The 25,648-nt window shown below is 37.5% G+C and overlaps 1 protein-coding gene across 4 annotated transcripts in view; it reads left to right on the top strand.

The window, feature by feature from the left end:
• The window catches only part of TRAPPC8 (trafficking protein particle complex subunit 8), a 52,879-nt gene extending 38,582 nt beyond the window's left edge, over window positions 1-14,297 (top strand). For 2 of the 4 annotated variants that reach the window (XM_066330399.1, XM_066330413.1), the window contains 6 exons: window positions 761-946; window positions 1,447-1,548; window positions 8,218-8,265; window positions 9,594-9,739; window positions 11,207-11,296; window positions 13,262-14,297. In XM_066330399.1, coding sequence (XP_066186496.1) covers window positions 761-946; window positions 1,447-1,548; window positions 8,218-8,265; window positions 9,594-9,739; window positions 11,207-11,296; window positions 13,262-13,496 — 807 coding nt within the window. In that variant the 3' untranslated portion in view covers window positions 13,497-14,297. The remainder of the gene's footprint in view (window positions 1-760; window positions 947-1,446; window positions 1,549-8,217; window positions 8,266-9,593; window positions 9,740-11,206; window positions 11,297-13,261) is intronic. The other 2 variants (XM_066330407.1, XM_066330421.1) reach the window with 1 other exon arrangement.
• Window positions 14,298-25,648: the final 11,351 nt, after the last annotated feature.

The raw sequence follows: 25,648 nt of genomic DNA, 5'->3' as shown, positions 1-25,648 counted from the left end.
TTTTATTAGAGTGGGAAGATGAGGAGGGTGCAGTTACTCCAGAAGTGGGTTTTCTCCCTGGGTATCAGTATTCTGCTAGTGCAATAATTAGCAGCTCTGCAACAGCATATTCTGGAAAAGCTAGCATTTTTGAAAGGGAGGGGTTGCTAAGCTAAAGTCGCTTGCTTATCGTGTTGTCTCCAGCAGAACACAGTATCAATACTGTTGCTCTTAAAAACCAGTTTCCTTACCAGGGCTTTGGTGTTGGAAGAGCTTGGTACACATGACAGTAGAGTGCTTCTGTTTGTGCCATCTGTCTCTGGGGATGTGCTGTGCAATCTATTATCTCTGCTATTGTTAGCAAAGTGTATGTTCCTAACTTAGATAAATAATTCTAGCTGAGCTGAGGAAAATATTAGTAAGCAAAAACGACTTTTTGTGTGACGTAGCTGTATGCTTCAGCTCTCACTAATAGACTTGATATATCACAGTAGGCTGCTTTGTGATAATAATTAAAGCTCCCATTTCCAAGTTTGGTATTTGTAGTTCTAAGCTAGCAAGTTATAGCTTTGTTTTCCCTGTATTAACTTGAGCAGCCCTTTAGATAGGGCTGATCTCTAACAGGTCAAGCATGGAAGCCAAGGTGTCTGGCATCCTGTAGTTTTGCAAAGGAAAGCCAGCCAGGATAATGGAACTGAAATGCTACAGTGATGAGCTCTGTTAGAGCAACTTCAGTCAGCTCACATCCTGTTCTGAACACTTCTTTTTTTTTCTCTTGTAGATAATAAGTTCAGCCAGTCCTTGTGCAGACTTCTTTTTTCAAAGCTTATCCTCTGAGTATAAAAGAACACATGTGCAATCTCATACTCATGCATCACAAAGGGCAGTGAAACAATCATTTGATGAAATAGTCAGATTGATACAAAGATGCAGTGAAGTTGATTTGAACATTGTGATACTGTGGAAGGTATGTATGGTGGCCTTTGTGTCATTTGGACATGGAACAATGCAGTTAGAAAATAATGTGGCATTCTGAACTTTCAGGCATATGCATATAAAATTTATAGGTGATTTTTTTTTCTGAAAACAATCAAAAGAACTATAATGATACAAGAAGCAAAGATAGCCTTAGTATATGTTACTGCAATAAGTGTCCTTAAATGGTTTTACATTACTCTGGATGTGCCCAGTTCTTTTAAGTTCTCTTTTAAAACAGAAAATTGTAAAATCTTAAGCTAAGATATTTGTTAATGCTTGATATTACAGAACTATAGGAGTGACCCAGTCTGCTTTGACCAAAAGAGTCTCATTTGAAGCAGTGAAAGTTGGCATAAATATGTCATGCTGGCCTCTAAGTTTTGATCAGTACAGTATGCTCCACCTAAGTTAGGGAGCAGTCAGTAATTCTGTGTTGTGAATCTTACCATAGTTTCTGGTCTGCAGATGTTTTTGTATTATGTTCTGTAGGCATATGTTGTGGAAGACAGCAAGCAGCTTATTTTGGAGGGCCAGCATCATATTGCCCTTAACACAATTGGGAAGGAGGCCTTTTCATTTCCTCAGAAGCAGGTAATCTACTGTGAAGTTTTCCTTTAGAATTTCTTCTTTCTGTAAGTGGACTTAATGAATTCTCTAGTATATAAGTGGAAACTTCGGTACAATCTTATAATTAGATACGTGTTATTACTAAATAATTTGGGCTGACTAACTCCAGATTTGCTTAGTCTTCTGTATTGAACTAGCCAGGTCCAGTTGAAACATGAGAAAAGCAAAATGCAGGTAAGCATGTTGATGAGCTGTTGTTGAAGTAAACTGTTCTTTGGTGTTTCAGGTAGAACTAGAAACTTGTTCATGGTATGAAAGGCAATGATTATTATCCATAATGAAGTTAATAGTATAATGGTGAAATTTATAGTTGTTTAGCTTAATGAAAGAAAACAGAATCTGTAAAAAACTGGTGGCTGTCTTCTGGTACATGAACTGGTAACAGCTATGGAAGTTACAGATAAGATTCTGTAAAAACATCTGTACTAAATTTAGTTTATGTGGATGAAGAAGACTAATGTGCAGAATAAGAGGAAATAAATCTTGTGCTTGTTTTGTCTTCCCTTGAGCAGCATATTGCTATTCCTTCTTGTTTTGGAGCTATTCTTAATGTTTTTACCAATATTGCAAACATAATATATAGCTTTTAGTGAGCTCTTAAAGTTGCAGCAAAGAGTACTATGTATTAATTTTGTCAAGAAAACAATACAGGACAAATGTTTTCCTGTAAATACCATGCTATAATGCATGTAGTGAATTACTCTGAAGCTGTGCATTTGGCTTTGGTTCATAAGTCTTTAAGTATTTTTACATTGCTAAGATAATTTTTTCCATTTAGTTCTTTGTGCTATGAAGTAAATGCGAATTTGCACACATGGGGTCTAGCTATGCTGAGCAGTACAAGAGACTGTGTTAATCTAATGACAACTGCCCCCTCAGGTATTACTTTCCGTATCTTAATGTATATGTAGAACAGTAGATCACACTGTACACATCTAAGGCTAGGAGATAAACTAGTGTGAACTTCTGATCTCATTAAGTTCTGGTTTTCAGAAATGAATAGGAAGAGAAAATAGAAATGAGTCACATCTGCATCCTAAAATAAATGACTGAATAGGGTATGGGTAGAAGTTTGCATTTCTTGTTGACTGGTACTCTATTTATCTGTATCACAATCAATTTCAAACTAAAGAAATTAATCCTGCCAGCAGCAACAAGGAGGATCTGTATGTACTCTCAATTTTTTTTGAGGAATATATGCTACTATATTACCATTCTCTGTCTAAAATCTGTTTCTCCTCAGGTTTTAGTGCAACTATCTTCATATAGGTTCTACATTGGTTGTTGTATTCACTTCCTTGAGCATGAGGAACACACATCCTTTGAGGCATTCTGTACCTTGGTTGGAAGCAAAAAACATCTGCATTGTCATGCAGTTAAAATCTGCTATAAGAGTAATTGGTTGTTGGGGATCTTTTTAATAAACATGTAAATTCTGTGTCCTCATGATAACCAAAGCCCAGAGTTAGCATAAATTTTAAGAATCTGTGATCTCAGGACTGCTAAGAATTGAGAAATTGCATATCCTGACATATACTACCTTTTTTAAAATTGGCTCATTATACTGTGAGGAGAGCAGATAAGCTGCTCTGAGGTAGGAGGTGAGGTATAGCAAATTAATTGATTTGAGACTTTGCAGCAGTTTACTTCACTCAGTTCACATTTCAGAATGAAAAGCATCCCCAAAAATAGAATTAAATTAGGCTAGATAGAGAAAACAATGTACTTAATCTCTTAAGAATTGCATATTGTCTTGGAATTATCTCACTTTCGCATTGAAGTATCACAAGCAGTGGAAAACTGGGGAGGAGCAGTGGTATAAAATCCCAGACCCAGACTTTACTTCTGATTTAATATTTTCAGTACATAGTTTTGTATTTTTGGTATTTATCCTCCTAAGTTATGAATGTGGTTGGTAGACTACCAACAAAAGTATGCTAGACTGTCTTGAGTTGCCTTGTGCTGATGCTATTGAAGTTGGTTGTTGTCTGAGGACTCAACAGCAGAGGGAGATGGAGGTGCATGCTTTTTACCAACAGTGTGGGTTACTAATTCGTAAATGATAGACTGCTCTGACCTGGGGAAAAAAATAAATTACTTGCAGATTCTGAACAGGGTGTCACCTAGGATGCAAGAGTCCACTCTGCATTTATTGCTGAGTTTTATTTGTTGCTCCTTTACAGTGACTTTCTTGACATTTTTTTTTTTTTGCTTCATGCTGTTGTATCTAGCAGATGAGTTTTTGTGTGTCTGGCAGACACAGCTCCTCCCAGCACAAGAACAGTCTCACAGTGGACATTGAGGAAGCATGAACAAAATTTCTCTTTGCACCCCCCTGCCCCTTATTTCTTTTAGTCCTCTGAGAAATCGTTCAAATTTTAACCAAATTACTCAAGTAACTCGGTTGAACAAAATGAGATTGCTTACTTTATATTTCGGTTAAATCCTCTGGTTGGCTTTTGCTACATTGTCAACTGTGGTGTATCTCTGATTAACACTTTGTCAGCTTCTAAATACGTAGTTTAGATTCACAAAAGCTTCTACTACTGTTCAGGGAAGCAAAGCCTCAGTAAAGCACTGTAGTGAAGAACAGGAGGTTGATATTCTTCAGCACTATTATGTTTAAGTTGTTCCAGCAGTTGCTGGCAGATTGGTGGTTGGGTGACCTGTCATAAATTCATCCTCATATACGTGTAAGATGTTTGGCTGCTGTCTGAGCCACAGGGATGGGTGGTTACTTCTGCTTGGTTCCTTGTGAGACATTTAATGCATATCAGGGATGTGGAACAGACAGCAGGGTACTGTTATTGCAGTAGTATAACTTGCTGTAGTATTTGATAAAATCAAGATATAACCTCTGTTTACAGTGGAGCTTGGGGAAAGGCTAAAACGTTTTTCTGGGTAAAATTTTTATATATACTGACATTTTAAAAACGTAAGTAACAGTGAAATTCTATACAAGTTTGTTGATGCACAAATTCATGTGCTCTCTTCTCTTCCCATGTTTGTTCAAACTAGAATTAGAAATAGTAATCCTTTTTCATTCCAACCACTAAAAACTATGACTTTAAAGCTTTCTGTCACTGAATACAGATGTTTTTCATTCTTGCTTACACTAGAGATTTTCTTGTTTAACAAAATAGCACTGCTTTTGAGCCTAGGCTACTGGAAACAGTAGACCTACCAGAAGATGTGACGATCTACTTACTTAGACTTTTATGCTCTAGAAGTTTGGAGCCATAACATGTAGTGTGCTGAAGGAACACTTACAGAATATGGACTTTGTTAAAACATTTATTTGTTTCATATAGAAATCTCTCTGGATTATGTGGAAAACATTTATCTTCTTATCCTTCCTTTCATTTGTATTTTTGAAAAAATGTCCTTTGGCTAAAGGTAGGGGAAAAATACTAAATATAGTTTGTTGCCTTGAATCAGAGGGTGCCACAAAATGATACGTTAATAGTCACAGGCAACAACATGTGAAGACAAAAAAAAATCACATAAGATGTAAGTAAAGTGAAATGCTTTGAACAGATCCATTTCAGGCCAAGTAATAAAAGCCTCACAAATTCAGCTGAGTATTTGTAAGTCATGGCTGGTTTTTTTGACAATCGTAATGCTAAAGGTTCTGTTTCTCTTCTGAAACATGCATTTTGGAATCAGGTAGTTTCAACTGAAGGTAAATTTAAGATTGCACTAGAAAGACAACTATTCTGCCTCCTCTTCTTGATCTCTCTACCCTAAATTAGTGAAAGGACAATAATTTCAAGTGCATTAAACATCCAGTCACAGTGAGGGCTGTTGATTAATATTCTTTCTTACTGCTCTCTTCCCTGTTTTTCTAATCTGGTGAATTCAATCCAAAAGATGACAAAAGAAAGTGCATTGTAATATGGTGGGATGGAAATAATCGTGGAAGTAATAGGGCATTTGACACACTTCTGGTTTGCAAAGACTCCACACCAATGGAAGGTGAGAAGCAGCCTAGAGGTTTGTCATTTGAATGGTGGCATGTTGGGAATAGCATCTATCCTTCCCAGGTGTGCTTCAAGACTGCATGTGATGTTCTGGGCTGCATATATAGTCCTGTGAATTAGACTAGTGTTAGCCCAAAAATCTATAAAATGTATATAGGATGGATGCAGGCTTTTTGGCAGTATTTCACTGCAGAGAGGATAATTTTTGGTAAAACTGCTTCTTAAAATAAGTGCAGCTTAGTAAATCAGCAACAGTTCAGTTGGAAGCAGGAATTTTTGAAATGTAGGAGAGGGTAGGGTTGAAATGACTATTTTTCCTATTACTGGAAGGGACATCTTTTGCTACTTCAGGATTTTTTTACAGAATATGTGGGAGGAGATGGTTGAATAAAACAGATTGTTGGAATGGGTTTAAGACTTTCCTTAAACCACCTCAGTAGAGAAAAAGCAAAGTTCTTAAGGGCAAATCAACATCAAGAGCTGAAATACACATTTTTCACTCTCTTGTATCAATTAATGGAGCAGATACAGTAGCAGTTTGGGAAGACTGGCTTATATTATTATCATGAATGAAATATTCCAAAGAGCTGCAACATTTCATCTGCTGCTTTACCCATTATGGAATGTAAACCTCATGGTATCTGTTTTCAAATGTATTATTTTTGGTGCCAGTAAAATACTATTCCTGGACTTGTCATTTCTGTAGTTGAGAGCTAGAATGAATATTGATGAGTCACGTGTTGAAGGAAGCAACTTAAAACTGAGATTTTGAAATGGAAATTCTCAGATCTAAAATGGGAAAGGGAGAAAAGCACATCACTTAGATGTCTCACTCTTACTGTACTGCTTTCATATATTCTGGTTTTACTTATGCTTAGCTCCATTCAAGAGTTTCCTGTTAAGGTTTTCTTCTGTGCTGTGCATACTGCTCCCTCATATTTGACTGAGCATGTCAGTGATCCTTTTGGCTTTGTGTGACTTGTGGTTTATGGGGCGAATATGCTGATTTTCCATACAACTTGGAAATCAAATTGCAGTGTTTACTTTTTTCTGGTGTGCCTAAGAGCACATTGACCCAGTCTCTAAGAATATTGTTTATGAAACTGAAAAAACCTTTTTGTTGTGTAATATTAGGTATAAAAATCTTGTAAAGTGACTGTATGGGAAAATACCATCACTTCTGTCCATCTGATGAAAAGGAAGAACTTTTCAATTTGAAAATGCATTCTAAGATATTAAGGAATGTATTATGGATAGATTCATCTGTTACATCTATTAAAAGATACTTTGAATTGTTAAAAAAGTTGCTTTTCAACTTTTAGCCAAGTATGATTGCAGGAGAAATCTGAAACTGGTATGAATGACTAAAGCACCATTTTAGAAGTGTATATAGAGATGATTTCTAGCTGTTTCAAAGTAGCAAAATACCAGACTCTAAAGGTTGGGACTTTTTTGTAACACAAATAAGTGAAGATGTTAAGATTATTTTACTTGAATCAGAAATCTTGTGTCTAGATTTGAGTGTATTTGTTTGAAGCTGACCTTTGTAAATGGCAACAAGAAGCTTTTTAAAAATAGGAAACAACTTTCCAAGGACCAGTTGTGCAGTTTGTAGCTCTTGAAACTTAAGTGAGGGTTCCACACTGTCATTCTGGTTCTAATGCCTGTTGCGTATTTTTAGGCAAAACCAAAACTTTAAAATGCAGCTATAAAATGTAAAACGATTATGAAAACACAGCCCCCTCTTTCCAGTCTGTTACAAAGTCTCTTCCAGTCAAGCCTCTCTACCTCTACCCGTTTGTATAGATGAGACACTCAAATTACACCATAACTGATTTTTTAAAGAGACAGTCCTAACCACTGATGCGGCCTTCTTGTGTGCAGTTTATGCTGGTTTACTGGAGCTTGTGACATTTCTGTAGGCTTTGCAAAGAACCATGCTGGGTCAGCAAGCAGATTTTAGGTGTCAGAATTTTTTTCCCCCCTTTTAAAAGGCAATACTTAACTTGGGATGATAGTCTAGGATATCAGCAACAAAGTATTGTCTGTTCAGTTCTTGATTTTTCTTTTGCTTTGTTTCTAAATATAAGGCTGTTACTGCTTGGTGTATATTCTTGAAGGGAGGGTACAGGTGCCAAGTAGCTATGGGCTTTTGTTTTGTTTTGTTTTGTTTTTTTTTAAGACTTGATCCAATTTCACGAGATCCAGAGTAGGACAGGAGTTTAATGCATCCTTAAACTTAGTATTTATTTGCTGTCTCTGCATAGCTTTCTGATGTTCTTGGTTATCATTTGGAAGTGCTTAATTCTTTCCTGAGCCATTCATTCGATAAGAGAATCATGGGCTAAATGTCATATCTCAGCCTTTGTTCTAGGTACACAATCACAAAAGCCTAGAGCTTGAGCTGCTAAACTTGGAGAGAGAGACATCTTTTCTGACTCAGGCACCCAGAAGCTGGCTGGAGTTAAGGTTTAGCTCTTCTGGAAAATGATTAATTTTGCTGCTTTCCAGTCCTTTGACAGAGGTGTAATACTAGAACTAAAGATTTGAAGTATTAACAGCACTATGCACTTTCACCAGTAAATGTTTCTGCTGCATTTCTTGATGTACCTGTCTACTTGTAGAGGTAAATATTCATATTTGTCTTTTGTAGGGTTTTAAAAAAATACTCGGGAATTCTGATTGGGAGGACTTGGAACAGGTAATTGACTCTAGGGCAAACTACAGTATGTAGGATATTGCTGTGTGGTTGAAGGCAGGCTTGAAAATTGGTTGGACTACTTGAGGGGAGAGAATAATTTAAATGAAAACATATAACCTCTGCTGTGTTTCATGCTGTTTGCATTGTTGGAGTAGGATGGAAACACCAAATTCATTCAACACTTAAAATATATTTTATTGTTATTATGGAATATCTTTTTTTCTTCTCAAATTACTTTTTGAGAAAACTACTCTTCCTTTTGAAGGAAAGACTTGCAAGCCTGTTGAAACATTTGGTGTCTTCCTGGTATTATCAGCACAGTGACTAAGGTGTTAATACATGTTTCTGAACACCCAGTGTTTGAATTTTACATCAAGTTTCATTGCCTATAGTGTTTCTTTTCAACTTAGAAGGTACAGTCTATCACCTTTTAATGAAAAGTATTAACTTTATTATACTGTACCTACTTACTGGTGGCTTCTAAAAAATCTTGTTTCATGTGTTTTTAGTAGGCAGTCACATTTACTGATGTAAATTCTTTTTTTCCTTTAAAGATGGATTTTTTGCAGAATAGGTTCACAGGGAAATTCTAAAGGGCAGCCCCTTCCTGAATAAATCCTGCTTGCAAATGAGATTAGATGATGTTGGACACAAATGCTGCACCAAATGCAGGCTGGTTGCAGCTTTCTGTGTCACTTAATTTCTTCTGCTTCAGAGACTCATTCCATCCAAAGGGTTAGGGGGAATCCCAAGTAGTGTGTTAGAGCTTGTCTTGGGCATTCAGCTGGGGACAAAAGGTAACTTCCATATCTGCAAGTGCTTGTTATGCATTTCAAAGATACTCTGTTATTAAATCCTTCTGTCAGTGTTCACATGTTCCTGTAAATTTGTTTGCTTCACTTTGGATCTATTCCGGGAGACCTGTGCATTGTCTTTCCTGTATTGAACTTCCTAGGGCAGAATTTTTTGTTGTTAGGTACAGCTGCTGAACAGGGAACGGTGTAAATGCTGTCCCTTTTCCCTAGGAGCCAAATCCAAGGACTAGCAAACCATTGCGGCAATGGCATGCTTTTGTGAAACTTGTACAGATAGGTTTTTTCGTAAGCAACTGTGAAATTTGTCTCAAAAGAAGGTAATAGGTAAATCATACCAGTTGCTCATCCAGCATGCTTAGATACAAACTGCATTGGAAAAAAATGTGAGCTTCATGATGCTGCAAACTTGTTTCTCTTATGAGCTATAGTTCAAAATGGAAAATTGTAACTTCTGTAACAAGATATCTTGTACCTTACCTTACTATTTTCAGTGTTATTCTAAATTTGTTTCAGGAACTACCAGAAACGGTTCTATTAAAGTTTTTTCGACCAGAAAACACACCAGTACCTGCAAGACCAACACCAGAGCAGCTTTCTAATCTTATTAAGACAAGTCTTCATTATCCAGAGTCCTTCAATCATTCTTTTCATCAAAAAAGGTTAGTGGAACATTACCTTTAGAAACTTCAGAAACATTGTTAACTGGACATAAATCCTTTTGAGAGATGCTATGTGGGTTATGGTATCAAAGTCTGGTGAAATCTCGTTCAATTTTTAAACTCACTCCTTCAGAATTTTATAGGTAAAATTAAAGTTTCATGTAATAAAAAAACGGGCTGTAATACCATAGCTCACATAGTTTTAATGTTAACAAGTAATGTTATCAAACGTACTGAAAAAAAAAGTCTGCCCCCTTTGTGTTTATTTTTGTTGTCAGAGTAATAAGTGGGATCATGAGAAGGAAGAAAGACGTACTTTTAGCTTAAAGGAGCTGTTATGTCTACAGCATCTCACTCACCAAGATTAGCTGCACATGGTTCTGACTTATGTCAAAAGCAAAGGTGGTAACTGTTCAGATCAGTGGGGCTTGTCTCCTGGAAGAATATCAGTATTAACCTCTGTCAAAAAGCCTGCTGCTTTTTGGAGTGAATTGATTGGAATCTGTAAAATCCATGAGTCTTTCTAAATGGTAATGATATGAACAAACCCCCTGCCTTAAGTTCTGAACATTGAATGGGTTGTGCTTGAAACATGAAGGTACCTATTTAGGTTTAAGTTGTTTTATCTGAAAGCTCTGCTGTGTTGCGGGTTTTTATAACAGTTAAATGTAAGTTGTGAAAAGAAAGGGATTTGTTTCTAAAATCTAACATTTAAATGTTTTAAGGTGCTGTATTTTAATGACAGTGATAAAGCATGCATTATCTCTGTAAGATATTTACCTCTTACGGTTATAGTCTGTTCTTGTATTACAATTAAATTTTAGGATATTTAGACTGTTAAGCGATGGCAAGGAATTCCAAAGACACAAATCACCTGCTGAATACATAGAGCTGTTTCAGCTGCAGTAGGTTTGTGTTCCTGCCTGTCAATATATTGCTGCAGCATTGTTCGTAGAAGCAATAATAGTAATTGTGAACTAGCAGAATATCCATTAACTGCTAGTTTTATTGAGGTTAAAGGCTTGCATTAAATCCAGATGTGCATGTGCTGTGTGTTCTGTTTGGGCACTGTTCATGCTATAACTTAAGGCCCAATGCCAACAATTCCTGCACAGGAGGCAGTGCAGAAGAAAAGTATCCAGTCAAGATGTGCCAACCAGAAATTCAGAAAATAGCATACTGGATCGTGTTACTTCGTTCTGAAATGTCTCTGGTCACACAAGTAGATTTCCTGTAAACTGAGATTGAGAGAGAATGAGCCAATGCTGTTTGCCTTAATTGACAACTTTTATTATAAGTGACTCTAATGGTTATATTGCTGCCTACACTCTCTTGACTTTGGCATAATTGACAACTGTATGTAAATTCTGTGTTACTGGAATTAATTTTAACTGTTTAAAAGTATAATTAAGACAATCCAGAATAAGATTTTTTTTTCCTTTAATGTGAAACTGTTTCTCTTTGCAGCCTCTGTCTGGTACCTGTGACTCTCCTACTTTCCAATTGTTCCCAGGCTGTTGTAGATGTGATGATTGATTTGAGGCATAAACCAACAAGGTAGTGTGCAGATGTTAATAAAACAATATTTTTTAAGAACCCATCCTAGCTTGGGGAGTCTTGTAATATTTTAACTATATTGAATATCTGGAATAGGATTTTTTTTCAACAGTGGCTTCTTTGAAAGAATGAAAGTTCATAAAGGGTTCATACAGTTAACTGTTTTCAGTCTCTGCTAAGACAGAGCCTTTAATTGTGACTCTTGAATAGTTAAAACTCTGTGCATCTTTTCTAGACAAAGGGAAATGCTTTTCCATTAGTGAAATAGGAGCTTCACCAACCTTTATTAAACATAAGTTGTTAGGGTTTCGTTTTTAAAATACTGAGTAGTTAGTGGACAACAGCTTCCTCCTGCAATTTGGCTTAGTGTAAAATTTTATAGAACCTTGGATATTTTTAAAACATTCTCTAGGTTTAGCAGCTGATTCTTATGACTGCTTTTTTGCACAGAACTGTAGTAGCATGTGAGGAAAATACTAGCTTTGAGGAAGCGTTCATGAATTTCTTCTAAAAGTTCTATTGAAGAATTTTTGTGGGATAGAGAATTCAGTACCACGATATCTATATTATTGTAATTCTGCCACTTCTGTTCAAACAAGGCAGCTTCAACTCATGGATAATGCATGTGACAGCTCCCCTTCCTTCTTTCTGCCCTCTTAGATATAGTAGTACCTAGTTTGTTTGCACCAGGGAGGGGAGAAAGATTGTGAAGACATTGGGGGCTGCTTCTTGCTGACAGTACATGGAGCCAAGTAAGGTATTAAAAGCCCAGAGTGTAATACACAGGTTCAGAAATGGAAGGCTGAAGATTTAAGTGTGGTTTTACTTTTCAGGTCCAATTAGGAAGCCTTTCATGGATCTATTGTTTTTTCTCCAGATGGTCGTGTTTTGTTACATTTTGAGACATGTGTTTGGAAGGACTCATGTGTACTCATGTACCTTGAAACTGCTTAAAAAGAAAGCCCCCAAACACTCCCTTCTAATGCATTAGTGCAATGTCTCTAAAGCAGCATATATCCATGTTGACCATTCCTGTGTGACATGCAGTTTGATTTAACTGTAGCTCATGGGATAAGCCTAAGAATGCTTTAAATAGGACTTGTTTGAACTGTGACAGTTTGGATCTTGTTACTACATTTAATGTTAGTGTTTTATGCTAGTTATGTAGAATACTGAGAATACACTGAGTTCTTAATTGTACATCTATGTGTGATTAATGTCCTGTGTATATTGTACAGTACATTAGGAACCAAAGAAATACTTTAAAAGTTTGTGGTGATTCAGCTCAGCTAAGAGGAGAGCCACTCTAAGGATTTTTAAGTGAGTCAGAGAACATTAAAAAATATTTGGTAAGACCCAGAGTTAAATTGAGCTGATGGATGGACATAAGCATCCCGAAATTTGCCTAAGGGTACTCTGAGTCTGCATATATTTGTGGGAACACATGTGTGTGGGTATGGATGTAGTAGGAAAGAAGACAGACACGTGTGAATTTTTTTTTTTTTTTTTTTTTTAAGTTGTATAATAGTATCTCGATAAAATGTTAAGTGGAGTTCTGTCTGTAGCTGCGGTGGCAACTGTTAATCCTTGCAAAGTTTAGCTTCATCTTGCTAGATAAACATAAGTCTCTTAAGGAGGGCTCTCAGAGCAGAGACAGAAGTATGCATTTGGGGAAGGTAGTGATTTAAGAGTAGTGATTGTAGGCAAGCAGTAAAAAAGACTCAACAGCTTCAAAGACAAATGGCAGCAGGCACCCATCCAAGGAGAGCCAGAATAGTAACATAAGTTCCCTAGTCCTGACTTCTGAAAAGCTTTTAGAAAGTATAAATCTTTGTAAGGGCCTGGTGAGGGGGACACAGTGCATTCTGAAATCTTGGGAAAACTTGAAGTAGGAAGGAGTCCTGTAAATAGGTAATATATGCTTCAAGTGCAGAGAATTAACATTTTAATCTTTTTCTTTTTCAGCTCTGAAGCACTAGAAATACATGGATCTTTTACATGGCTTGGGCAAACACAGTACAAGCTTCAACTTAAGGGCCAGGAGGTCTATAGCTTGCAGCTCAAAGCTTGCTTTGTTCATACAGGTGTCTATAACCTTGGAACCCCTAGAGTATTTGCCAAGCTCGTGGACCAAGTTACTTTGTTTGAAACAAGTCAGCAGAACTCCATGCCTGCACTGATTATTATCAATAATATCTGACCACTTCCTGGAAAAAAAAAAAAAAGCACTAAAAGACAAAATAAATGGGATTCTTTTCTTACGTTGCTGGTTGACATTTTGCTGCAGTTTTTTTGAAATAGCACCTCAAACATCTAACTTGTTACTAAAGATCGTGTAGAAAAGAAAATAGCAAAATATTCAGATGACTTATCAGTTTGTTTCTTGATGCAAGGCACGTTGGACTGAAAATACGTTTATCCTTTTATAATGTATTTCTTCTCTGGTAATTAAGATACTCATAAAATACTCTAACTGCAGATCTGAACATACTTGTATGTCCAATGCCCTGTCAAAAATGCAGCTTGACTGCTGTTACAACTTCCAGCATGGTGTGTTTAATATTTGTGGCTGTTTTAGGATATGGTTCAGGAAGAAAACCTCATTGGCTTTTTCCTGTCTGAAGCCATTAGTCATGGTAAATCCCAACCTTACGGTGAAGTTAAATGAGGTCTCTCAAATGCATTTCTGATTCTCAGTTCTTTAGTTTAAAATTTTGGTTTCATATTTATGGCAACTGGTGGCTTTTCAAGGTTTACATAAAAGTCCACCTAGAGTGTTTAAAAAATAATTTGAACCCATTTGAGTATTTTCTCATTCATCTCAAAACAGAATGCACTATTTCACAACCATGAGATTGTCATTTAAATTGTCACTTACTTTATTATGTAACTATAACAACTGATCTGTTCAAAAAAAACCTACTCGAGATTTTCAAAAAATGTATTATATTTATAACAAATGTTCTGTAAATAGAATAAAGCATACACCATATTCACTGTATGGACTGGTGGCCTTTTTGCTTCCCTTTGCATACAGCAATCCACAGGTGCTGCTGCTATAACGGGACAACGCTGGTTTATGAGACAATGCGTCAACCTTCTGATGCATTTTACTCTTTTTAGGTGAGCTTTCCAATTTTACTCATGTTTGGTACCACTGTATGACTGTCTCCAGGACTTTAGGCTTCCTGAAAGTCTTGGAACCCATTCCCAGCACATAATCTTTCATAGTCAAACTTAATAGGACTGTGGATCATGTTTCTAAATCAATAAAATACTGAAATATTCTCTAACAATGAATATGTTGCTTCAGGCCTCAAATTCTTTTCTGCTGGTGTACAGCTTGAAAGAATATTCTAAAAGATTCTTGGCACTGTTAGCCTTAAGCTGTGTCATCATTGCTTTTTCTGTCTCACACCCATTTAGGGAAAGAAAAGTCATTTTTGATGCCATTCAGCTGTGCACTGTAGGTCACAATGTTCAAAGTCACAGTTGGTGTGTATTTTAAGACAGCCTTATGAAGGGCATCATGTTTAGAAACTGTGGATGAAAAGAAGAGAGACCCTGTAGAGGGAACTGGACTTAGCCGGTGGAAGCTGGAGATGGTACAAGTGGAAATTCACAGTGAAATCTGGCCATTGAGCAGTGGCTGGCAGTTAAAAGTAGGTGAGGATTTGAGAATCTCTCAATGACAGAGCAGTGAGATGAGCTGATGCAGGGCAAAGCAGCTCCTGGAGCTTCTCAGCACTCCAGACCCAAACGTGTGAGCTCTGACCTGCACATTTGAGCAGTCTGATTCATCAGGCTGAGACCCAGCAAGAGCTGTGGGTGTTTGGGGAGACGAGGGTCCTTGGCAACCTCCTTTTCTGGATTTCATATATAACCGGAGCTTTTCCTTTCTTGGAATTGCAGTAGCAATGGTTAGCTGGAGATGTGCTCTTTGTCTCCCCTGGTGTGTCATTAGAAATTCTAAGTGTGTCTTTGGGAGCTCTAAAAATCAGAATTTTACTATATGATTGCTTAGGAGAGGAACTAATATGGAAGTAGAGCTAAGCATGCCTCCTTAGTGGATTCTAGTGTGGGAAACTGTGTCTAACTGTGAACTCCCAGTAATGATGGAAAACAATTCTATTGAAATGAAAATTCATCTTGTCTTGCCATTGAGTAAATATATCTGCAAAGGCATGCTTGTGCTTATGTCACAATGTTCTGGCTCACAGTAGATCATAATATCACAGCTTACTTTGAGATAGAAAAAGCTCTCAGAGACAAATGAGATCCAGGGGATCTTTTCTGTACTAGGAATCTACTGAAATTTCCTTTCTTTCTACCTTTGTAACATAAAACCATGAAACTTGCCAAGCTGGAAGTTTTGGTGAGAAATAAAATGCCCTGTTTCAATCAGGGGAATTTGGGAACAGTTTTTATCTTGTATTACTTAAAATACAGAAATAGTTCCATATACTAATATGGAATGCTTTCATTTGAGCTGAGTAACCAACGAGATTCCTGAGATGAGGTGAATTCTCCCATCCCTTCCATACTTCATGGCATGTGTTGCTCCATTGTTTGCATGGGGAATTCAAGTGGTTGTAGGCTGTCTTGCCAAAAATTGCTGAAGTGCTGCACTGACAGGTTATTGTTTTGTGCAATGCAAATCTGGAGTTACAGGGTTTTAGAAAGTCAGTCAGTCTGTCAATCCTGTAGGAGACGACTACGATAACATAGCAAGGTCTTGTGCTTTTTACTTGTCTCAAAATCCCATCTACTTCCTCAAAAATAGTAGAAATCGTTCTAAATGGAGTATTCCTCTTATATTTTTAATATTGTGTACTTGTCTTGGCTGAAACTAGGTCAGTATTTTATTCTAAAATTTTTTTGGAAGGAATGGTTATGCTGATTAAGCTGTGGAGTTTTCTGAATTTGTTGCCTTGTCTTGTAACCTAAACTTTTCTATACTTCAAAACAGGAAAAGCTATCATAACTTTAAATTAATACTTAAATTACTTATGACAGAAATGCATTTTATCTCTATTGAAAATACATTATTAAAATCCAGTCTAAATATTGAGTAATGGAATAATGACTTAACTAGCAATAAATATCTTCAAGTTTGTAGCAAAAGCAGTATTAATGGCTTAACTTGTAAGCAAAATGACCTTTTACTTAATCTTGTGGTTGGTGTAATTTTAATTTATTATTGCTTTTTGTATCATGATTTAAGACAGGTAATATTCTGATACTCAGCATGTGTGAAAACCTGTGCTTTCTGCAGGAGCTGGTTACAATTCCAGGTTTGGAAGTTTGAAGATAAATGGTCTTCACCCCACAGCCTGGCTTGATACCAATTAATACAAATCCGCTGAAATCCCCTTCATTTAAATACAGTTTTGTAAAGTTTAAAATCTGCCAGGTTTCTGAAATCATTTGCTTGTTCTGGAAAGACTGTACAGGAAAACAAGTAGGGCTAGACACATAGAGTCAGTGAAAAATTTAGAATGAAAGATGAGAGGGGAAAAAGAAGTAAAATTATCTTTTTTTATTTCAAAATAATAAAATATGAATTTTTGAAGTAGTATAAGGGCACTGAACCAGTTTCTCCATTGCATTTTTATAAAAAAAATTTTGTAAATAAAGGGAATTTCTATTAGATTTCCTGGAGGCTTCCAAAAATTCCACTCAAAATAACTTTTTCATCCTGTATTTTACAGTGACAAATGAGATAGGGAGTGTGTAAAAAAATCAAACACTGACTGTGATGCCCAAAAATGTTGGTAGTTTTTAGAAAAAACACCACAGACAGGCAATGGAAAGGTTATGGATAAATTGCAATAACTCTAAGGTGTACTCACTACAATGGCTTTAAAGATATGTACCATTGTAGGGAGGGGAAATGAATTTATTATTATCTCTATCAAGAACCTGATACTTGACTAAAGACAAATTCAGCAGCTCATAACATCATTTTGATATCATTCAAAGATTCAGGTAAAAATAGCAGGGGGGGAATAATGTAAGGAGAGGTCAGTTCTGTATTTAGAAACTTCTCAATAGAAGATTTGAAGATCTGTTTCTCTCCTACTGAGTACTTACACAGAAAACCAAATAGTATTCCTTATGTCATGGGTTATTGGTAATTATTACTGACTCTTAGGATCCAAGACTTGAAGCTAACAAAGGGAATGAGCACCAATTCATTTCCAGTTTTGACAGCAACTAGTTTTTGTTCAGATACAAATGCTCTAGTGACCTGTGCCTTGAAACATCAGTTCCCTCCCCCCCCAAAAAAAACCCAAACAAACAACACCTTTTTTGTTTTGTTAACTCTGGACTCCTTCTGGAGTTGTATTTCTTCCCTCTGGACAGGGAAAGTACCTAAGCTATTAAGTACAATTTCATAATGTTTTTGGAAAAGTTCTTAGTATTAGGAAATTCTGCTGTTTCTTGAAGCATAGACTGCTGCACTTTAATTTCATTTTGTGATAGGATTTTGCCAAGTCCGGTAGCAGAATAGAGAGGTTCAAAGTAATTGTTCTTTGGGAGTCACTCTAATTGTGTGCTGCTCCAGAAGAAATGCATAAGGTTCCAAGATGAAAATAGCAGAATTTCATGTTTGGATTCACTGATACAGTGAATTTCAGCAGAAATAATACTTGATACCCACAGCCAGTGTGGGTCTCACTGCATAGGTTGTATTTGGAGCTGTTAGCAAATTTCTTTCCATGTGTAACACAGAGACATACATGTATAGCATGTTTGTTATGATAAAAAACCCAATATAATTAAGCTGTGAGAAAAACTTTGTCAAATTGCTAGAGTGACTGGAAAATGCTTATGCCTTGGGAAAGGAGGATAGTGTATAAATAGAATAAAGAAAATAAATAAGTTGGTTTTCATTATTTAGACCAAAGGTCATAGTATCTACACAGTGTAAAGAACCTTGGTAATACACCAAAGCTTTCTTACCGATCTTAAGTTAAATTTTCCCTCCTCTGACTAAACCACAGAATCAACATTTCCATTATTCTTCAGCTCTAAAGCGTAGGTACAGTTGCCTTACTGAAAAGCCATCACCCTGCCTGTGAGACTGCTTGGAGAATGCAACCATGAGGTGCAGTGACAGCTACAGTCAGATTAATAGAGGCAGAACTTTTAATATTAAAGGTTGTCTTTTAATTCAGAATTTACTGAGCTGTCTACACCAAAAGTGTCACCCAGCCCAGGTGGCTCACAAGTCAGGTCATTGAATTGCAATGAATACAGTGGAGACTCCTGAATGTTTTTCACTTATTACTCTCTTGCTCCAGGGAGATAAGGGATTATTTCTGAATATACTAAAATCTAAAGATGTCTGCAGTAATGGAAGTCCACTGAAGGAACTTCAGTCTTTCTTCGTATGTACATTGCCTTTTCTTCAGTCCCTTAAAATCTTAATGTTTGCTGTCTTTTCAAAATTACCCTTGAACAATTTCATGGAAAAAGAAAGTCTTGCAGAGTAAAATCTAGGCTGGAACAGAAGATCATTTTTTCAGTAGTTGTGCTTTTAAAACTGTGAATGCAGATTAAATTCTGAGTGTTTTGTGATCCTATTTAACTCAAGATTTATTTACTACACATTTCTAGTTTACAGGAGTAAATTATTAATTTGTAAAATGTCACTTGGTTAATGAGTTCTGCTAATTGCTTAGTGGTAGCTGAAGAACTGGAAAAACGAACACAGTTTAAAAAGTGTTGCTTATAGACTATAGCAGTGTATAAATCAATTCAGCTGATATTTGCAAGTATTATTCCTCTGGGTTTTCGTCTTTGTAAGTTACAATAGATGTGTTGTTCTCCTGATCATTGTGGCATAGTTCCTTACCCTGTTTCCTCCAGGAGGATGAAAAAAAAAATCTGCTTAAAAAATAAGAAACAAGAAAACACAACTGTAACTATAGATTTTTACTAACTGAGTTAAATAACTTGGTGATGTTCTTTAAACAACTGCCCCATGATCCCCAGGTACTTCAAAGTCCTGGGATGAGGGAGGTATTTCTGTATATTGATGAGTCTGTAGAGGAAGTAAGAACCCCTTCTTACCAAGAACAGAAATACTTCCTGAAATTAACAGGGAAGAAAAAAAAAAAAAAAAAAAAGAAAAGTTTCTTCCTATCCTTGTGAAGAAAGCATCAGTGATAGACCCAGCTTTCCTCACTCCTCAGTGCAGAGCCTGTTGTTGAGGGCATGCCAGAAGGAGGGCCAAAAGTGTGCTCAGGACATGGGCTCCACTTCTTATAGCTGCTGACACCAAGGTTGTATTAGGTGCATTTAGTTTTAGTGGCAGTTAACTCTAAGCTCTTGAACCCAGGAGCTGCTTTGAAAACATCAGATTTTTTGTAATATGCTCTGATAGCTCTCATGATGTTGGGGAAATACTTGAAAACACGATTCCAAGAGTTCTGCAGCCATGAGACAAGTTTAAAAAATGGACCAACAAACAAACTCTCCAAAAACACAACCAAGAAACCTTCTATAAATATCCCTCCCGACTGTAATGCCATGGGCCACTGGAGGGAACTGCCAGAGAGAGGAAAGGGCAGTAACAGTTCAGAGCACTTCTGTCTCTGCTTGTGAGGAGCAGTGGGAAGCCTACGAGAGGAGACTGTCCCAGAAAGTTTTCCTGCTGTGACAGAAGTGATTGAACATGTCAGTCAGGTTAAGAGGAGAAGACTCAGGAATCACAGCTAATGCTGTTTTTCTTTTTAGCATCTGTCCCCAAGGATCACAGCTTTTATTCTCCAGATCACAGAGGGGAGATGTCGCTGCCTTAGAAGTTCATGTTCTCTTTCTGGCTGCTTTTCAAATCCACTCTCTTCATCTGTAGGTCACGTGAGAGCTAAGCATTCTGGATGAAGTGTATCCTCAGATGTACTAAAAACACTATTCAATTTATTTGTTCTGTTATACATGCAAATCAGAGCAAAGCAGCTAAGTTACTGAAATGCCACTTGGAAGTATATATATTTTTAGAGTAATATCTAGAACTTTTGCATGGAGATAGGGGATAATTTATTGTTGCTTATCACCACATTTTTTCCTACCAGATAAGACTGTTGGTTTGTTTTTTTTTTTTTTTTTTTTTTTTTTTTTTTTTTTTTTTTCTGCAAGGCAGAGTTCAGCAAATATGTGTGGGTGTTGAACATACTCCTGAGAAAACTTCCTTTTGTTCAGTCTTTTACATAACTGGCTATGGGCTAGAACTTCTCAGAAGGCTGGGTAGGTATTTTCAGCATTTTACAATGTAATTTCTGTGTGTGAAACTTGACATTGATGAAGGTTGCCATGAAAACACATTCATTTCCTTAGTGTGGGGAAATGCCAATTAAAAATAGGATGTTTAAATCCCGTTCAGTGGATGTCTTCGCACAGTGGTATGCCTCTGTTACACAAGGCTGCCAAGAATGTGTGCATTGGGATGGCAGTGGAAGGGCAGATATGTACTGGGAACATTCACTGTGCTACCATCCTCTTCCTCACTATGACTGCTGTAAGTATTGATGGAAATGAGAAGCAGTTGTGAAGGAGCAGCTTTGTGGATTTTTTTTTCCCTGATTGGAATCTTTACAACGAAAACTCATGCATTTAAGTGAGTTGGTTTAAAACATCCTTTCTGTGAGTTAATGCTCTGCCTGAACTGTCAGTGCTCTATATTTCAGTGAGAGGGAGGAGAGCGTGACAGGAAGGTTCCAGCCTTGTGGAATCCCTGCAGTGCTAAGCAGCTCTGGAGAGAGGATATGGAAACAAGAGCTCAAGCACCTGCTCTTTGGCTGATCACATGAACAGTCTGAGAGTGAGCTGTGAGACCAACACACCTGCATTAGCATCCTCAGGGCAGCTGAGACAGCAATCCAGAAACTCCTGCTTGCAAAAATACTTTAGAAGGAACTTAGCAACTAAAAGCAAGTTGCTAAATTCCAGCATTTTAGTGGCAAATGAAGTAAGGACTGTGTTATTCATATCCTTAATCAGGGCAGTTTACCAAATAGAATTGTCTGCTGTGAGTATAGTTGGTCCGGCTCATTATGAATGCCCTGCATCAAGTATCTTATTAAAAATCCTGTATGCTGCTGTAGACAGTTAAGTTTGTTAAACAGGTAATTATTCCTGTCAGGGGTGTTTAGCCGTGTGTGGCAGCTTATCATTGTACAGTCAGGTCTGGTGTTCCTTATACAGTACCTGTATGATGGATGATACATTGATCAATGCAGTGTTTCTAAAGACACAGAAATGAGAAATTACAGCACTGACAGCACTGGCTTCTGACTGAGGAGAAAAAAAAGTCAATGTCTTCATTTCAAAATCATGCTTTTACACATTAATAGTACCCAACCAACTGTTTGACACACTACTGTTGTTTGACATTGGAAATCACTGATTAATAGAGTCTCTGTGTCTATGAAATTAATTGAAGTTTGCTATATTTCTTTAGGAGCAAGGACAAAAACTGCCAAGTCCATATTCTTATTTTAAATCTAAAACAGAGCTACTAAGAAAAAATGAACTCTATTCCATCTGCAAGTAGGACGGTCACTAGGCAACTAAAAAGGGTCAGACGGGAGAAAAAGTCCAAATAAATACTTAATCCCAATTAAATTTGTTGTGTCCTGATACTGCAGCTAAGACAAAGTGATAGGGTAAATAAGAACTCTGAGCAGGTATTGCACCTATGGTCAAGAGAAGGAAGGGGGTATCTGAAAAGTTGTATAAGTTTGCCATTTGAAATTGCCTGTTCTCTGTTCATTAGCAGAATGGAAGAAGGAAGGGCATAACCATCATTCCTCATCTTGGATGGGAAAAGGAGATAAGCAGAAAAGTTGTAGCCTCCTTCTCACTCAGATTCCTGTAGAAATATCAGGAAACACCAGTAGGGACCGATATGCTCTGGTGCCTATTTCTGGCAAAACTCAAGGAGTATGCTGATAGAGCTTTTCATTTTTTCACATGAGACTTGTGTCCTATAATAGAGAATTTTCTTAAGGGGTTTGTTGTTTGGTTTTTTGTTGTTGTTGTTGTTTGGGTGGGTTTTTTTGAGATTAAATCTGTATTAGCCTTTACACAGCTTTAAAGAATATTAGGCTGGAGGTCAGAAGGCTTCAATGGATCATCACAGACCTCTCTAAAATTGCTGCTCATGACAACTGTCTTCTGCAAAAGAAAATGAAACTGGCAAAACAAACCTAAAAATTACAGAAGTAGAGGTATTTGTATTGTAGCCCAGACAGAAATCTGAGGCAGGAAGTTTTTGGGCAGAGCTTCAAAATGCAAAGGAGCAGTTTAAGAACTAGGGGAGGTAGTGACTTTGAGGATTCCTGGTATTCTCTCTTTGCAGTCCACCAAAGTATTGCTTCACTTTAATCAGCAGTGCAAATAAATTCTAATTCCCTGATTGCTAATTTTTAGGTCAAAAATGGCAATAAGGTTACCCTGCTTCCTAAGAAGTCCACTTTTAAAGAAAGTGTTACTTTTTGGGAAGGAAGAGAATGTTTCAGTACATATTGTTACTTTGCCTCCTATTCTGTGAATTTGGAGACTGGTGATATTTTGGAGGATTTGTTAAGGTCGGAACAGTTTCCAGGTGGGCATTAGCTTTGAAAACAAGATTTAAGTTTTTTGGGAGATGTGCTTATATTGGGAATTGTATACTATGACATAATTTTGCTTGTACCATCAACAGTATATGCGACTTCTTGATTTGCAGAACTGTAAAAAATTAAAATAAATATCTCAATAGACATATCTCAATAGACAAAAAATAAAAAAAAAAATGGCAAGAAGGCCTTGATTTGCATTCCCCTCTGTTTCATGATCATATTTTGATGGGAATAAAGTGTGAACTTTAAGGAAAATAATTCCTTTTTTCTTTCCCCTACAAAAATCAGTGTAACTGGTTTTACACAGGTGTGCTTTTTTATTTGGAGCTTTCTTCTTTTTAACTTTCTGGAAAATGGTAAAATTTGACTATTTAGGAGCAAGAATTTCAACTCAGTGCCTGCGTGTCATGGCTTAGAGAACCCTCAGAAATGATGCTGTGTGGTCGGTGGTGTTGCTGACATGCCACCCTCCACCTCAGCACCACGTACTGCTGTTTTGGAGGCACCTTCTATTTTCAGAGCCGTTTTAGGTTCAGTTTGTGCTGAAAGTGTGACAAACCCGTCTGTACTTCTCACCAGATGTGGGCGTGGATGTGTGTGTGCTACTTTACGGCTTCCTTGTCTTTGACCCTGTGCCTTCTGTGGCACCTGGGAAGGACAGAAGAGGTTGGCTCCGGTAGCCCCGGGGTGAGAGACTTGGATCCCTGCAGAGACCATGGAGCAGCCCAGGCTCCTCCGCACCGGTCCTGATGTGATGTGAGCCCCAGAGCCCAGTGTGTCAACAGGGACAGCCGAGGTCTGATTCTAGTTTGCTCTAGAGCAGCTTTGGTCGATCAGATATGCTGCCCCTTCACCTCTCTGTATGCAGAAGTGCATTGTGAGGGCTGGGACTTTTACTGGTGAGAATGCACTGGATTTTATGGTGGAGATAAAGGGTTTGATTTGGTTGGGGTTTTTATGGTGTGTATTTGTTTGTTTGTTTTGCCTTTTTTGGTTTTTGGGGTTTTTTTGTTTGTTTGTTGTTTTTTGGTTTTTGTTTTGTTTTGTTTTAGGTTGGGTTTTTTTGGTTGGTTGGTTTTTTTGGTTTTTTTGGGGGTTGTTTTTTTGTTTTGTTTTTGTTTTGTTTTGGGGGGACAAGCCCCCTCCTTGGCCTCTGCCACCTGCCTGGTGGCAGCTCTGACAAATCGTCCTGCAGCAGAGATGTCTCCGGACATCAGCTGCTGAGCGGCGTTACATCTGTGATGTAGTTATGAAATCTGGGGAGTTTGGAATAGATTATTCATCCCCCCAATCTTCTCGGTTTGCGGATTGTTTGTTCCATGTGGCTTCATTGTCCTGGTTGGAATGCCAGTTCTGGGAGCCAGGGAATCACAGGAAAGCTCTGATTCACAGTAGGCTACTATCCATGGAGCTAAAAGCTTGAAGGCATTACTTAGTCTCTCAAAACATTAGGCAAAGAATGGATACTTGGAATTTACTCTCATAAAATCCCATGATCTATAAAAAACTTAAATGATTCTCTGGAGCCACACTGCATGAATTTAATGTTCCTGAGGTTAATGGAAGGGCCAAATAATTTATTAGTCTCGCAGTGTTTTTGCATAGAAATATTTTTAATGTATCATTGCCTGTGACAGCTTAAAAATTATTTCTCTGGGTCTTCCAATATTTGTTTGAGAAGTTGAGATGTGATTAGTGAAGGTACAGGGGTGGATTTGTTCCTTGTTTTTTTAGCACCTCATAAACTGGCTGTACTTTGACCTGAAACAAAAAATGTTTCTTAGGTATTAAACACATCTCAGCTGTGAGTTTCCTACTGGCTTTTTGTGAATGGTAAATACAAATTCAGTTCTACAGGTTCACATGATGAGAAATTTAAACACCAGAAAAGGTGGTTTTATTCCTATGTGGCAATAGAAAACTGGATTTGACATTTTTCTGCAGTTCATCTTCAGTTTTTCACTAATAGCCTGTCATGTGAAAGGATAATGCCACTTTTTAGAACGATGTGTACTAACCTTTTCCAACACAGGGGAGGCAAGATCTGTTGTGTGAGGGCAGGAAATGTGAGCTGCTGGGTCCAAACAGTTGCAGACTTGGACAGGTTTTCTCAGAACTCCGAACCAGATGATAGGGAGTCAACTGGAAGTGTGTAACCACCATGTTGTGGTTTGAAAACAAACCAAGTGAGAGGCTTTAAGTCAGAAATAAAATTTAATAAGAAAAGAAAAATAAAGTAAAACAAATACAAAAAGAAAAACCACTGACAGAGTCAGAATACAACCTGATCAGGGTGATGGAAACAGTCCAGACGAGGTGGTCTTCTTGAAGCAGAAATCTCGTAGAAAGGTCTGGTAGCTCCTGTCCTCTGGGAATCCGGTGGGCAAAGGCTGCTTTTATTGCCCTAAACCTTAGCTTATATCCAGGTGAGAATGCTTGGCTCCTCCCCGTGGGCGGAGCATCTCACAATGAGTCATGGAAGAGAGCCTTGATGGCCCATTAAGGAGAGATAACTCCCTCTGGGAGTTCTCTCTGAGTCATGCACAAGGCATTGATGGGCCATTAACTGAAGATGGTGATAGAATACATCCTAAACTACAACCCAGGACACACCATCAGAGGGTTTCAAAGACTTTCACTGCCACAGGTAGGGTGTGCCTGGACTCAACCCTAATTTGTTTTAGATTCAGAATGCTGCAAGGATGTTCTATAAACAGTATTT

This window comes from Sylvia atricapilla, chromosome 1 (assembly GCF_009819655.1).
Source record: "Sylvia atricapilla isolate bSylAtr1 chromosome 1, bSylAtr1.pri, whole genome shotgun sequence".
Lineage (NCBI taxonomy): Eukaryota > Metazoa > Chordata > Aves > Passeriformes > Sylviidae > Sylvia > Sylvia atricapilla.
The sequence above is the reverse complement of the archived record's forward strand: the minus strand, read 5'-3'. Positions and strand labels throughout refer to the sequence as shown.